The following is a 16852-nucleotide window of genomic DNA, read 5'->3' as shown; positions in this document are numbered from 1 at the left end:
AGAAGCTAGAGACAGTTAGATAATGAAGATCTCCAGTGGACTTGCTTTGAAATCTGTATTTCTTTAAATCGTTTTTTATTTTTTTAAATGTTCTGTTCTGTTTTGATATGGTTAATCTTACCCTCTTTGAGATGTAAAACAAATGTGTAGGACTGATAATCATATTACTGAGCTTTTGTTCGATCATAGAGCAGAATGGTTTGTAGGGTCACTTTTTGAATGTCATTCTAAATACTTTAATTCTATAACCTGAACAGCTATTTCGAAGATGACAATGTGTAACTTATCAACCGGCAATTTCTTACCTTTTGTTTATCTGTAATTTTGTATTATTTCTACCCTTTTTTTTATCTCCATGTATTTTTTTCATTTCCTTTTCTTTAAATAAAAAAAAAAATTAAGTATCCAGTAGGATACTAACTGGAATCCAAAAGAAAAGCAAACAATTGTAATTATGTAATTATAAAAGATAGTACAAATGCATTTTTATTAGATCTCATGATTTTCAATAGCAAGTCATTTAAAAATTATAAGTTTATAGTGATTTGTTGGGGTTATAACAAAGAGAATGCAAATATGTTTGTTCATAACACTAAGAAGACTAATGAGAACAAAGCTATATTGAACTAAGAAAATGAATCTAGATGTAACTAGAATCCACAGGAAGAAATGAAAGAACCAGAAATGATGAATAAGAAGTTAAATATAATGAAATCTGTAAACATACATTTCTTTTCTTTTCTTTTATGTCTTCTATATAACACATCAAATTATGTAAAACAATGAGAGCAATGTTTGGATTAATAACATTTATAGATGTAGTATCTAAGCAATGTTATTACAAAAAAATGTGAAAAGAGGATAGAGCTTTACAAATTAAGGCATCTGTGTCTCACTGGAATTGATTTAGTATAAATCTAAAGTACATTCTGAATCATTAGGATATAAGTTTCCCATAATAGGGCAACTATAAAGAAGATAGATTTAGTGATACTGTTATGGTTTATATCAAATGGCTCCCCCAAGCCTCATGCCATCATAGACATGGCTGAATCTAGCATTCATGACTGGTTCATTGTCTGGCACTAGGATTGGTGGTCTGAGTGCCACAGGTACCCAGGGAGGAGCTAGCATACAGTATAAGGTCAGGAAGAAGGTGTGACTTTCTCCCTCTTTTGCTGTTTGTGCTTGCTGTTTGCAGCCATCATGAACTGCTGCCTCCCAGACATGTCATTTTGCCTTAGAGCCAACCGAGTATGGACTGAAACCTGCAACCTGTAAGAAATAAAGCCTTTCTTTCCTAACTTTGGGCGTCAGGTACTTTGTCTCAATGAGAGAAAAGTAATTAAGACAGAATTAATGAAAAATGTTTTCAGAATTTAAAATTCTTTATCAAAAATATTTAGTTACTGCCCTGATATGAGAAATTTGGGAAAAAAGACTTGAGTCCTATGTAGACAAAAGATAAATCAGTAGATGTGAATCCAATGTTATCAATGGTAATGTTAATTGACAAATATTAAATAATTCAAACAAAAGGCTGAGATGGTCAGAGCAGATTTAGAAAACTCAAATATATTCTGTCTATAGGAGACATGCTTTTGATTTTAAGATAAAAATAGATTGAAAATAAAAGAATGAAAAATATATGCCATGGAAACATCAGCAAGAAAGTTAGATAAGCTATGCTATTATCAGATGAAAGAATTTAAAATAAAAAAGTTACTAGACATAAAAAACATTTGATGATCAATCCATCAAAAAGATAAAACCATATTGCACATACATGCAACTAACAATAGAGCCCCAAGTTGTATGAATTAAAAACTGACAGTATTAAAGGGAAAAAATAAAAAAAATTCAACATAATAGTTGGAGAGTTCAATAGTCTACATGCAGGAAAAAAAAAACAAAGGAGGCAGAAGATTAAAAAGAAAATTTAAAGATATACAAAATCTTTCAGTCAAATTATCTCAATAAAATTAAAGCAATTAATCAGGGCTCTCCAAAGACATAGAAAAAGAATTTGACAAACTTGATACCCTCTCTTATAAAAATACAGGAAACAAACCAGAGATAGAAAGTTCCACCATCTGATCATCTAAAAAACTCACTGCTGACATTATACTTAGAGGTGAGACATTGACTATTCTCCCACAAAATATGAAAGGCAAGAATATCTGCACTTCCCACTATTCAACACTATACTGAGGTTCTTAACAGTTAAATTTGCTAAGAAATTGAAAGCAAGGGCATCCAGATTAAAGTAAAAGAAAGTCCATTTCTATTTGGAGTTGACATGATACTGCATACAGAAAACAGTAAATAACAGTCTAACAAGCTCTTAAAATTAATACAGAATTTTAATAATGTAGGATAGAAGGTATTTATATACAGAATCAGTGATCAAACTGAAAAATAGATATGAAAAAGTTTCATTTACAATAATATCAAAAAGTATAAAATACTGAGGTACAAATTTAACAAAAAGTACAAAATTTATAACTTGAAAATCACAAAAATCTATTGAAAGAAAGTGAAGATATAAATAAAAGGAAAGACAGGAAATCTGTTTCAGGATGCAAAGGCTTATTATTGGTAAAATAATACTCCTCCTCATTGGCCTACAGATTAACTTCTGTCCCATTAATCTAAATGTCCATCTTTTTAACAGTACTAAGCTGTTTTGATTATTGAGCTTTGTTAAGTTTTTTTAAAAATCAGAAGCCTGACTTTTCTAACATTTTATTTGTTTAGAATATTGCTTTAATATTTGTAGTTCCTTGTAATTAATTACATATGGATTTTAGAATCAACTTGTCCAATTCTTTAAAAATAGCTTTCTGATAGGAAAGGTATTGAATTTGTACATCAGCAGACTTAGTGTACTACATGTATTTTATTTTTCATTATTTTTTAGAAGTCCTAGTTCATGAAATAGAGCAAGAAAAATAAGCAAGAAGCCTACAAATGGGAAAAGATGAAACTCCCTGTATTCTCAGACAACATGATTGTCTATGGAGAAAACAAAACAAAAAAAAATTCAAGACTCTAGATCTGTCACAGTATAGCAAAGTCAGAGGAATAAAAGATGAACTATATTTCTATATATAAAAATGAACAATTGGCATTTGAAATTTTAAAAAATATGTTACAAAAATGGATTACTTAGAAACTCTGAAGAAATCAAATGAGATCATTTAAAAGTGAAACGTACTTTTTGTTCATAAACTGGCAAAATCATCCTTGTTAAGACATCAGGACTCCTCAGTTTGCTATATATTCCACTGAAAATTGTAGTGGATTGAAAACTGATGGTCAACTTAATACCAGCTGAACTGGATCAGTGCGGTGCTGGGTATGGGGGGGGCACCTGAGGACTGTTGGCATTATAAAAGGGAGAACTGGAGAGGAAGTGTTGTTTGGTGCTATTGGTTCTCCTGTTGCCATGGGCTGTCCTGGAAAAGCTTGTTGAACTACTTTCCTGATATGAACGTGGCTGTTCTTATCATCAAAGGAGCTTGGGACCTTGTTGCTTAGAATAGCTGCTGTTCACTTTAGGGGAGCTCTGTTCCTTACTTCAAGTGTATCACTTCCTAGCTCCAGAGGGGGTGATGGTGTGCTGTTGAATCTCCAGGAGAAGCTTGTCATGCTGGCTTCCTGAAACGCACTTTGCTGCTCTCATTGTTGGAGGAGCTTGGGAACTCATTGGTGCTGAGGATGGCATGGTACTTTCCAGGGGAGCTCTGGTTCTTACTTTGGGTGTTGCTGCCTGACTCCAGTGCAAGACCCTCAACCTACTGACAAAGATCCTTCATCCCATTGGCACTGACTTTCTGGCTTCTACCACTGACCTTTGGGCCTTACCAGTGCAGATCCATGAAACAGACTCACATGAATCATTGTAGTAGGCTCTAGGCCTCTAGTTGAACTCGTGAACAGCATCGTCATGGGCTTTAGGTCTTCAACTAGTATCATACAGAATAGTGCCATGGAATCCAGGGCCTCTACTGGATTCTCTAGGTCATAAGTGTGTGGACAGATTTCCTGCACTTCTTGTATTTAATTCTTTGGGTGACCATTTTATAACTATAGTATAAATTATGTATCTTGTATTGTCTTGTTCTCCTCACAGTCCCTGACTACAACAAAAATAAGAGCAATTTTTTTCAGCTATCAACATTCCAGCTATAAAACAGAAAAAAAATCAAAGGAACTAGAAAAATCAAACATTTGAAAAACAACGAAGTTGGAAGATATCATTGCCCAATTTCTAGAGTTTCTATGGTACTATATTATGGTACTATATGAACAAGTGAGACCATATCAAATTTAAAAACTTCTTCACAGACAACAAACAAAAACATCACCAAGAGAGAAGAGACAACCTAATGAATAGGAAAAAAAATTGCAAGCTACTTTTCAGACAAGGGACTACTATGTACAGTATATTAAAAACTCAAAAAGAAAATTAGATTTCCCCCCAAGTTTAAAGACTCAATCAAAAAATGGACAACTGAAGTGAATGCATATTTCTGAAGAAGTGTGAGTAGTCAATAAAGACATGAAAAGAATGTTTAACAGGGCTAGCCTAAGGGGCTGGGGATTTAGCTCAGCAGCATAAGCACCTGCCTTGCAAGCAGGCAGTTGTGAGTTTGATCCCCGGTATCGATAAAAAAGGAAAAAGACAACCCCCCCCCAAAAAAACCAATGCTAGCCTACTGAGAAATGCAAATTAATACAACACTAAAATTACATTTTTCTCCAGAAAGAATGTCTATCAGCAAGAAATTAATAGGTAACAAATGCTGGCAAGGCTGTGGTGGGAGCATTTTGTCATTGTTGGTGGAAGTGTAAACTTGTACAGTCACTGTGGAAATTGATATGAAATTCCTCAAAAATTAAAACTAGAAATTCAATTTGATCCAGTTACTTCCTTTCCAGATATCTTCTAGAAAGATTTAAGGCTTCATACCATGGTGATATATGCATACTCATATTTATAACAACACAATTTATAATAGCTAAATATTGGAAGCAATTTATATGTCCATTAACTGATAAATGGACAAAGAAAATATGGTATTTATATACAGTAGGGTACTAGTTTATCATAAAGAAGGATAAATTTGAGTCATTTGTAGGAAAATGAATGCACTTTGAGACCATAATGTTCAATGAAGTAAACCAGATACAAAGAGTCAAATAACACATAATTTCTCTTATATAAGAAACTCAATACATAAAGTGTAAAATAAAAGACAGATGATAAAAAAAGAAAAAAAGTATTATAATCAAACGTGGACAATGTATCTAAAAATGAAACGACTTTAATTTTCTTGTGTTTTATGTATTCATTGGCTTATCAGTCAAGTTGTTAATCTTTATGTGTGATAATTACCTTCATAAGAACTTATAAATAAATGAATCTGATGCTTGTAAAAATGAGATTGGGAGAAAGGGAAAAAAGAATTGGGATATATTATATATATATATATATATATATATATATATATATATATGTACTAATTCCACACAATGAGTGCAAATCATTAAGTGCTGTAAACATGTACTAATAAAAAACAGCTCTGAAACAACTGGACATTCATTAGCAAAAACAAAAGAAAAGCTTTAACTGAATTTGAGTTAATTTCATTGGATTATAGCCCAAAGAATAAAAAATCCATAAGTTACATTGTTAGAAACAAATGATTATATGAGTATACAAATAACATAATGGGAAAAGAAAAATTAACTTATGAAATACACTGATACCTTGGTTTATAAACTTAATTCATTTTAAGATTTTTGGAATATGACTGCATTTTTGCTTCTGTGTGGAAGATAAGCACGGTCATATTTGTCACCTGATGGGGGTTTGCAAATGGAGACAAAACTTTGAGGGCCGTTTTTGTTTGTAAAAGAAATTATTTGCAAATGGAAGAATTTATGAATGAAGGCATTATAATTTGAAATACTAACTGTAGAAGGAATGAAATATATATATTTGGTACAGGGGATTGAACTCACAACCTAAGTACCACACAGGCGCTTAGGCCACTGAGCTAAATCCCCAGCCAAACATATTTTTAAAAAATCATCATCAACACACTACAGTAGTAATTGTTGCAGGCAAAATCCACTGGATACCTTCAGTCTTAAATTATTTGATCCCAAGTATGTTTTAGTTACTCTATTTGTTTTCAAACATATATCCACATATTTTCTGATATTCCTTCTTGAAGTAATGATACGATCACAAGCTAATGGTATTTTATAGCATTATTTGGGAGTGATAGAAACAAGAGATCAAAACTATTTTATGGGAGGGGATTATGGGGACATGAACTTTGGAATGTATTTGGTAGCTTACCCCTTCTGCCTTAGATCTTTCTTCTCTCTCTGTTTTCTACCTGCATGAAGTCAGAGATTTCCTCTGCTATGCCCTTCTGGGGCCATGTTTCTGTCTTCCTGCCAGCTGATAATGGACTGAAATTTCTGAAACCATGAGCCAAAATAAATCTTTACTCCTTTAAATTGTGTATGTCAGATTTATTTTCTCACAGAGACAAAAAGCTAACACAAGAAGGTACATTTGTAATTCTCCTCTGCTTCAGTATGAAATAGATTCAGAAACATGTTTTTAAACATACAACTGAAAAAATAAGGAAATAATAACTCTATATATAAATGGAGAAATCCACCAGATAATCAAATGATCAAAGTTAACATTACCAAAAAAAGTCATGTTGATATCATAGAACTCTGACTTTATACTTTAACTCTTTGGTATTTTTCTAAATCAATAACCTTCATCTAACCACAAGAAGCATAAAACATAAATCGAAGAACATTCCAAAAAATGTTTGTCATAAAAAGTGTCTAAATTACAAAAACCAAGAAAAGACTAAGAGCAGAGAAGACTAAAAATACATGCTAAATATGTACAACAGTGTGTTCTATGTACAACAATGTGTTCCAGATTGAATCTTTGAATATAAAAATTACATTAGTGGAAAACCTAGGAGAATCTGAATAAAGTCCTTCAGTTAATAGAATTACACAAATATTAACTTTTTAGTTTTTATAAATGCATCATATTTACTATGGAAAGTTGTGTGTAGAGTATGCAGAAAGTCTTTGTGCAATTATGTAAAACTAAGAGTATTTCAAAATAGAAGTTTAACAAATAGAACAAAACTAAATGCTTTTTATTGGTACATGTTTGTGGTACATGGTTATTACATTTGATGTGAGAATTGGTATAAGTACATGACATTTCATCTCTCTTCCTTCTCTCCATGAATGTGTGTTAGACTTGTTAGACTCATATAGGGTATCTTGAAGGAATTTGGTACATGTACACATGTACAAGTATTTCATGATTTCTCCTTTTGTCAAGGAATGTCAAGAATCTATGTGAAGTAATTTCTCCCCCCTCAAATCTTGGCTTGCTTCCCATATGCATAAATTACATTTTAAGAACTCAAAATAAGACTCTGTTAATGAATAGAAGTGCCTCACTAGTTGATGAAATAAATATGATTAAAAAGATTCATTATTCAATGGCAAAGAGGAAATTTCATAAACCAAAGGTGAAAACAATGGCTAGAAAATATAAAAGCATATTATGTCTATACCAGAAAAAACTAGAACTTCTTAATAAACTAAAGTATATATCTATATATTTTATAGATATATAATTCTTTAATGTTGTCAATTTTTAAATAAAATATTTTTAATATTCTATTTCACCATGTGTACATTATTTTTATTTTATATCTGAAGATTTCCCACAGTATGTATATTTTACCATTGTCATATTAATATAAACTTTATTTCCAATTTGACATTTCTCCATTATAGTATGTACAAAGTTGAACCATATATAGATTTTGTCCTTATGATACTTCCAGACTACTGAAGGATGCAAAGTAGAAATCAAACAAAACTAGATGAAGATGTAAAGATGGGTAAATTCAGTGTCTAAACGGTTATGCAACATGGGGAACTAATGTGGAATCAAGAGGTCAGTGAGGCTTATAATTTTAATTTTTAAGCATGCAACCTATATAAAGGCACTTTCTCCTCCAAAAATTGTGCTTTGCCACAGTAAAAGCTTGCCTGGCCCAAGCCAAGGCACAGGTGGGGTGTGCCTCCCTATTATCCCATCAAAGCAATCTCAAGAATCTTGCCAGAAGTAAATTTTAAACACAGTGGTACATATTAAATTCCCATTGTGTCAATTTCAGAAGTTCAGAAGTTTAACTAAGAGATAGCAGGGGGAGCCAAGATCTTTACTTTGTAAATATTCTCATTCTGTGCAACAGGAGGGCAGAGAGATTTTGCTATTGCTACATCTGCCCTGGGGCCTGGGGTTGGCCTACATACAAGGGAGGAAAAGACACTTGTTCTCCCCCATTTTGCTCCTGCAACTTTTGATGGCTGATGCCTTGAAGTATTGCCCCTCAGGCATGCCATCCTGTCTTGGAGCTAGGTGATTATGGACTGCAACCTCCACAGTGAGCTAAATGAACCTTTCCTTCCTTAATTTTGGATGTTGGGTATTTTGTGTTAGAAAGGAGAGAAAGCTAACCAAGACAGGTGTGGTGTGCCTCCCTATTATCCCGTTAAAGGAATGTCAAGAATCTTGCTGAGGTGAATCTTATATAAATATAACGGTGCATTTTAAATTCCCAATGCTAGGTGTGGTGTTTCCTGTCTGTCATCCAGGCACTCTGGAGGGGTGGAGCAGGAGGATCACAAACTCAAGCCAGCCTAGACAATTTGGTAATCTAGTAAGATCTTCGCTCAAAATAAAAAATAAATAAATAAAAAAGAACTAGAGATGTAGTGCAGTGTGAAGGTACAGGGTTCAATCTCTAGTACTGGAAATGAAAAGGTCTTAGCAAAACATTTTGCTTGAAATACTGAAATGATAGTGGTTATGACACAGAACCTTAGGTTCACAGTAATCCAGAAGCGTTATGCTCTGGTTAACTGTAAATTCTTTTCCATAAATAACAGTGTGTACAGAATTCATCTCTGAGTTCAAACAATGACAGATTTATATGGAAGAGATAATGAAGATTATAGAAAAAGTGCTTCAAGTTAAATTCATTTCATCTAGATGTGGCCAATGATTTTTCTCAATAGTTTGCAGAATTGGTGAAATGTATCCATTCTAAACTTGCAGAACATAGCATGTCTGGGAATTGGATAATAGGAATGGTATAACAGCTTGTGTTTCTGTAATAGAAACCACAAAAGGGGAGATTGAAAGAGTTTTGCCCTAAAATAAAGTACAGAATTGGCAGTGGGAGACTGAATCAGGGGATGTTTACCTTGAGGCCACTTCCTCCTTCCCCTATTACAACTTCCTTTTTCCTTTCCCAGTACATATGAAAAAAGTTCCAATCAGTTCCTTGCACATCATCAATGCCTGCCCTAAGTACCACCCCTGGTCAGAGGTTATATGTATATCCCAAACCCCATGTTCCACTAAGAAGTAGCCAGACAGCTTATGGCTATGGACTCCTCTCCACATCCTTAGAATAAAGGCTACTTTTTACTTTGTTTGATCTTTTATCACACTGAAAACACTAACAGAAATCAGCTTAGGTTATGTGTGTGCCAGCTGAACCAAAACCTAGGTGAACCACCCACAGTTTGCAAATTAATAAAATATGCGGAATCTCCTACTCTGAAGGGGCAAATCATCTAAATGGAAGATGCCTCAGGATATACTATGCTAAACCTTTGGATCTGGGGCAGTTTTTTATGGTGGGTAAGATGTTTTTGAGTCGTACAGAATATGCTAGAGAAGTGATGGAGAATTCTATTCAGCTCCAGTTCTACAGGATGTACTTTTCCTTTTTTTTTTTTTTTTTTTGTCTTTTTTCTTTTTATTGATACCAGGGATCGAACTCACGACTGCCTGCTTGCAAGGCAGGTTCTTATGCCACTGAGCTAAATCCCCAGTCCCTACAGGATGTACTTTTAAACCAGCAATGAAGGTGGAAGTAAGGATGAGGAGAGGTTGGTCAATGGGTACAGTTACAATTAGATAGTAGGAATTAGTTGTGGTATTCTATTGCACAGTATGGTGACTATTGTTAAGAATAATTTATTGAACAATTCAAAATAGCTAGAAGAATGGATTTTAAATTTTCTCACCAAAAGGAATGATAAATATTTCAAATGACAGATACACTAATTACCCTGGTTTGCTCATTATAGAATGTATGCAAATATTGTGCTATCGCATTGGTTAGTATACAATGTAGAAATGCATTAATAAATTACATTGTATTCCATATATATATATATATATATATATATATATAAAATATTGTCAATTTAAAAAATTAATAACAGCAATGAGAAAATATGTAGGAGGAGCTGCTGTAAATATAGTCTCAGAATATAAGACAATGGAAGTATCTTTTAAAAAGGAATATAGAAAACATTTTTCTGGGTATCATAACCTTAAATAAGAGTTTTTTGTTCACTCTAGTATAATAGTATATGGGCACTCCTGAAAGGTAAAATGGAGCCTGTTTCTTCCTCTCCTCACATAACTTGGAGAACCCTGGACTTTGAAACTATTCTTAGTGTCTATTTGTTGCATGAAAACAGGACATTGATTGGCTGAGAGATCCAGAGAGTCTACTTTCCAGAATTCATAGCTTCACTGTCAAAACTGAGTATGAACCTTTTTCTTCATTTAAAAAAAAAAAAAACTTAATTTCTCTAATAGAATGCTGGCACAGTATCTTAAAAATTTTACTTTACATTTAAAATCTACTGTGACTAACTTAGTTTCAAAGGCAACTTGGTGTTACACTGTTGCACTGAAATTGCCCAGGGACAAAGGTGAAGCAGTAGGTCTACATTGTCTGGTTCTTTGTCAGGTGTTCATTAGTGAGCTTATTGCTGTCTCTTCTGAGTATGTAGGACAATAAGGTTAATATATTCTGCAAGTAGCACCTTAAAAATTGTATTAGGCTTCCTATAATTGCATATAGGCAAAATTAATGGAGAAGACGATGGTAAAACTTCTACTTCAATTTTTGTGCTGGCAGAAAGATTCATGGTAAGATAATTGGAAAAATTTTATTATTGTTTATTTATTTGATTTTTGGATCTGGGAATCAAACTTGGGTCTTGAGCATACTACACAAGTGTTCTCCCACTGGACTATATTCTTACTCTCAGCAAGCTCTGCAACAATGACATTTCTGGGAAGCATACTGGTTAACATTAAGAGTCACTACAGATGCATGAGAGTTAAAAGCTACTAATTTCCTTCTGCAATCCATATCTGAGAATCTGCATGTTTAAGTGTTCCCCAACATGCACACACACATACACAATCAGGGACAGAGAGGGAAGAGATAGATGGAAAAGAAGGAGGAGGAGGAGGAGGAGGAGGAGGAGGAGGAGAGCACTAGGTAACATTAGCTAAGGACTACACAGGACATACAGACTTCTTGTGCACAGAAACAGGAGTGGGAAAGATTACTTCCAGCTGACCAGAAGCTAAGATAAGAAGGATGAAAGTTGGCAAGAAAGGACTTGCATGTAAGAACAATGAGAGGAATGAATTAGGAATGCTTGTGACACAGTGAAGGAGGCAAAGAAATGTATGAATAGTTTGGGAACATGTATGCAGGGGCTCAGTTCTGAAGGATGTTTAATGTGAGGATGAAAAGTGTACAATTTACTGTGTGGGCAGTGGGCTTACCCTGTAAGGCCTCTGGGCAGGAGACTGAGAGTTGAAAGAACAGAGTGTGAAGTTTAATTTGATGGCAATGTATGAAATCAATTTGGAAGAAGAAAGGCAGATGCAGGAGGCAGGTCGTTCAGATATGAAATGATAAGGGCCTAACCCTATACATGAATGTCTATAATAGCTTTCTTCATAGTTGCTTAGCACTGGGAATAACGTGTATGTCCTTTAGCAGGTAAATGGATACATTGTGGAATATCCAAATAACAGAATACTATTCAGTAAAGAGAGAAAGATGAACTACTGATGCATGCAAGAACTTAAATGGATGTCCAATGCATTATGCCGAGTGAAAGAAGCCAGACTCAAAATGTTTCAAACTATAAAACAATTTACATACATTCTGAAATAGACAAAGCTATAGTAATGGCATAAATTAATAATTGACAGAGTTTGGGGAAGGAGATAATATAAGACTACAAAAGGGTAACACGAAGCAATGTGGAGGAAGTGATTCCCCATTAAGGGGTAACAACAGAAAGAGTGAAAATGTTTGGTGGTAGCTGGTGTTGTCTTTATAATTTCTTGCTGTATTTACATCAAATACTCAAATAATAGGAATGTATCTTTGTGCAATAAATACTTCATGTTTAAACATAAATTATAAAGCATTAAGCTAACAAAATACTTTTACATCCATTTTTTGCTCCTTAGTGGGTTCTATTGTTGGTTAAGGCAGTCTGCTGTGATCACCCTAGACCAGGGACCCTGCTACACTTCCTCTTCTTGATTCTCCATTTGGCTCCATTGGTACCACTGCACCTTCAAGTACCGATGAATTCTGAGTTCAGAGATCAGTTTCTTTTTTAAACTAACATCCTTGCTTTCTTACAGCAAGGATGTTGTCTCTGCTTTCTCATCATTGCAATTACATATGCTAATGGATTTTTAACACAGCATAGTAAACAAATCTGAATATCCAGAATGCCATGAATGAATAAATGAAAATTAGACCTGCTTGATAAATCTCACACTCAGTGGCAAGACACAAGAACACTTTATGTTTGAGTGTTTCACCATGAGTTATTTCCCTACAAACATTTATTTGTGAAAAACAAAATGCTTCACAAAAAACAATTTGAGTTCCAAATAGGTAGAAACCAGGCTTTTCAGTGGAGTCATTTGATTGGCAAAGGCATTGGGGCCCTTCAGATGCTTGTGCAGCAAGGAGGTCTGTGAGAAGCACTCATGTGAAAAATGGAAGCCACCAGCCATCATCAATGAAATGATATCCAGGCATCCTGGCCCATACCTGCAATTTCAGTGCTGAGTCAAAGGAACTGCAAGTTGGAGTCCTATCTGGGCAAATTACAGACACTTGTCTTAAAATTTTAAAATATGTGGGGGGAATGTAGCTGACCACAAGGGCTTGGGTTTGATCCCCCGTGCTGGGAGGGGAAAAAGAAAAGTGAAGTATCTAAGATACAGTTACTTGAGTTCAACCAGGAAGGAAGAATAAGAAAATTGATAAAAAGGTAAAAACAAGTATCCTTCCATAGATTAGATTTTTTTTAAAAAGCCTTTTTGTAACACTTTAACATTGTAACACAGCAGTACATTATAAATACTGTTATTTTATTTTTACCATTAGGAAACTTTTTCTGTTATTAAAAACTGATTTAACTAATTTTCCCTATATATTAGGTGTTCAATATTGTTTGTGAGATATCCTTTTTAAAATATCATTTTGAAACGTACAGTAATTTTTTAAAACACAAAACTATTCAAGAGTGCTGGTAAAATCCCACTCTCATCCTGAGATCCTTTTTCCACTCCTCCTCTCTCTCCCCACCTACCACTTTCACTCATTTTAATGCAGGATGGTACTGCAGAGGAAATGCTAGGCCTTGGGTTTTGGGGGAGGGGAGGTGAGGGTATTGGGAGCCAAAAGAAAGAGGTAATTTCCTAAAGAATGTGAAATGGTCTATTAACCCTAAAAGGTCTGCTTTTGGTTGGTAATTGGAGAAAGACAAATAGATTCTCCAGGATGAAGTTACCAGTTTTATTATCTCTGATTAACAAATACGAAAAAAACACTGACTATCGCAAGTGGAGGGAATGTAGGGGGCGGGCAGAGGACCCGAGCTCATTGATGACGCAACACTCACGTGACCAAGAGTCGACGTGTGCTGAAATCCAGGCCTGTTTCCCTGTGGCAGATCGGTTCAGCTAAAGAAGAAGGAAAGTGCCCTGGATCCTTTCAGGTCCTCCTGTAAAGGTAGGCGGTGATTTGGAGACCCTAGGGTGGAGGAGGCAGACAGCAGAAAACAAGCGGCGCCGGTCCTGTTTTCGCTACACTACTTACTGTTCCGCCAAACTTCCATTTTGTGCAAGAAATTTGGGGTTGTTTGGTGGGGGTGGGGTGGAGAAGGAGAAAGGTAACTAATTGTCGTTGGCGGGAAAGAGAGAGAGAGGGAAGGAAGAGAGACACGGGGGCGGTGAGGGCGAGAGACAGAGACAGAGAAAGAGACAGAGACAGAGAGAGAAAGAAAGGGAAAGAGACAATCTGGAAAAAAATACCTGCCTCAAACTGTGGACACAAAGGGCGAGGTTAGCGTAAAAGGTGGAAGGTAAAAAAGACTGAAATACTTTAGACCAACAAGGTCTATAATTGTAAAAGGGACCCTTTGATCCAGGTACCGGAGAGCTCACCGAGCGAGCATACCTGTCTGCAGGACTCTAGGTCTTTTAGGCCCGACAAAAATCGAGGTGAGAGAAGAGGGAGGAAAATCCCCTGGATCCCTACAGGTCAGTGTAAGGGTACCGTTGCCTCAGGTTCCTTTGGAAGAGAGGCGGAAGTGTGGATGACACCAAAGCATATATCCCAGGGGCGCCGCCGCCTCTACTCATTCGAATTAAGCACCGGAGGCCTGTGCTGGGCGCAGCTTAACTGCGTGGGGGAGGGGGAGGCCGAATAGACTTGGAAAGGGGAGAGAAAGCCTAAGACTGGACCATCTCAGGTAAAAGGCTTCAGTTGGGATGGCTTGGGAAAGCCTGAAAGTGCAGGAGCATTGGAGACTCCTGGCGAGGCAAGAGTTAATAGCTTCTAAGCTGCTCGCATTTCAGTGCTGGGAGAGGCTTGTAAAACGGAGCCTGCTGGGAAAATGGTGGGCTGGAGCTGGAGGAGAGAAGATGGAGCTACAGTGAGAGAGGGGTGAGGAAAAGGAGGTGGAGTGAGGGGAGTTCTGAGCTTGAGGATCTAGCCTTGTCTAATTGAAAAGCTTGACTGTTCAGAACCTGATTCCTGCTGTTAGTCTGTTTGTCTGGCACCTAGTAATTTTGTTTTCTTGTTTCCTAGGATTAATTTGTTTGAAAAGAAAATTAAAAATGCTCAACATGCAAAACTCTGGTGAAGAAAATGAAGGAAAACCAGAGAATATGCCAGAGGCAGAGGAACACCGTGCTTCGGAAGATGCACCGCAGGAGGCAGAAGGAAATCTTCAGCCTTCTGAAGAAGGTATAAGCCAGGAAGCGGAAGGAAACCTCAGAGGAGGGCCAGCTCAAACTGGCCAGGAATTTAAAGAGGACATTCCTGTTAGACATTTGGACCTTGAAGCAATGATAAGAGGAGCAGATGAGTTGGAAAGGCTTAGGGAAGAGATAAGAAGAGTAAGAAACAAGTTTGTGATGATGCATTGGAAACAAAGACATTCACGCAGCCGTCCTTATCCTGTGTGCTTCAGGCCTTGAATTGTTTTACGTGTGATATTAAAATATGGCCCTTGCTTTCTTCCTGGTAGCATTTTCTGATATATTTTGACCTTTGATTTACTTTTAATTACCTGGTGGTATTTTATTTTAGGTAGTTTTCTTGTTACCAGCATCTCATTGGATTTTGAATTTTGCCCCATTTTCCTGGTTTTTCAATTAGAAAGCTTTACACATATGCATGTAAATATGTTTATTCTGTGTTATACAGTGAAACATGATAGGTTCCAAACAGCATATTTAATATCAATTCCAAATTGGGTGTAAGCACAAAGTATATATATATATATATATATATATATATATATATCAGAAACAGATGTGCAAATTTCCTTGTGGTGCAAAGTTTTTTTGTTTCACCTTTGCTTATGTGTATTTTTTAAATGAACACTTATGTACACAAAAAGTTGAGAATTTTTTTATAAGAGTCAAAAAGGTAATTTGCAACCAGCTTAAGGGCAGTGGGGGTACTGAAACTCTTGATGAATAATTACAAATGTGACATGTAAATCTCAATTTACCTCTGGATCTCTTAGCTAGAGGAATAAAACTGGCAATGCTGAAAGACATACTTGCTCAAGACTTGGTCTTTTCCTGGGGAAAATATTTGCCGTACAGGGCTGCTATAGGGCAGAAGTGATCGACTATGAACTCAGTCATGCTTGGTAGCACCTTGTTGAACCTGTGCATATAGACCTCTAGCCTGCTTTAGAAGCATTAGTCATTTGAGAGGGGTCCTGGCATAACTCAGCCTGTTCTCAGGGGCAAGTGCAGGAGGTAGAGGTGTGGGTTACCATGCTAGTCCACTGTTGGCTAGCCCTACCCTTTTCTCCTTGGTCCATCTGTACTTACTGGGCACTGCTCCTTTTTCTGCAGGGTCTTTTGTTCTGCTGGCCTCTACCTCTTGCTAGTTCACTGGAAGTTTTAATGGCCAAACCCTGCTGAGATTCCTAGATCCCCTGGGGAGTTGAATTTCCACTGTTTCCTTAAGCCTCTCTTTTTTTTTAAATGACAACACAGGTGGGACTGCCCTAGGGTTGTTGGGGATACAGTGCCTGGCACAATGCGAAGAAATCCCTTCTGCTTTGAATCACAGGATCCTGCATATCTAAGAGTCATATGTGGTGAATTCATTTGGGAGTTGATTCTGGATACAGGTCTGAGTAAATGCTGTCATGTTGCATGTAAGAGTTGGTGTTCTTGAGTTCAGGGAGAAAGATCTTACCTCTTCAGACATGATCTCATCCTGAATGTCCCTGCCAGGACTGCCTTACTGGTACAGGGGACTCTAGGTCATATGTATAAATTGGACAAAGTGATATAAGAAACAGATCAAAGGGGAACAGCTCTGTG

The 16852-nt window shown here is 36.1% G+C and overlaps 1 protein-coding gene and 1 long non-coding RNA gene across 5 annotated transcripts in view; one reads left to right on the top strand and one right to left on the bottom strand.

Moving 5' to 3' along the window:
• The window catches only part of LOC134475476 (uncharacterized), a 39255-nt gene extending 25098 nt beyond the window's left edge, over window positions 1-14157 (bottom strand). The window contains exon 1 of the long non-coding RNA XR_010046611.1: window positions 13900-14157. This is a non-coding gene — a long non-coding RNA (uncharacterized LOC134475476). The remainder of the gene's footprint in view (window positions 1-13899) is intronic.
• Tceal8 (transcription elongation factor A like 8) lies at window positions 13836-16068 on the top strand. Of its 4 annotated transcripts, none has more exons than XM_013153756.3 (3): window positions 13836-14009; window positions 14428-14500; window positions 15090-16068. In XM_013153756.3, the coding sequence occupies exon 3, from the start codon at window positions 15119-15121 to the stop codon at window positions 15479-15481; it is 363 nt and encodes a 120-aa protein (XP_013009210.1). In that variant the 5' UTR covers window positions 13836-14009; window positions 14428-14500; window positions 15090-15118; the 3' UTR covers window positions 15482-16068. The 4 variants fall into 4 exon arrangements, with proteins under 4 accessions (XP_013009210.1, XP_013009211.1, XP_013009212.1 ...); XM_013153757.3 differs by having other exon boundaries at window positions 14428-14539; XM_013153758.3 differs by lacking the exon at window positions 14428-14500 and having other exon boundaries at window positions 13853-14009.
• Window positions 16069-16852: the final 784 nt, after the last annotated feature.

This window comes from Cavia porcellus, unplaced genomic scaffold (genome assembly GCF_034190915.1).
Source record: "Cavia porcellus strain 051 isolate PalLab524CR breed Dunkin Hartley unplaced genomic scaffold, mCavPor4.1 scaffold_3, whole genome shotgun sequence".
In the NCBI taxonomy this organism is placed as follows: Eukaryota; Metazoa; Chordata; class Mammalia; order Rodentia; family Caviidae; genus Cavia; species Cavia porcellus.
The sequence above is the reverse complement of the archived record's forward strand: the minus strand, read 5'-3'. Positions and strand labels throughout refer to the sequence as shown.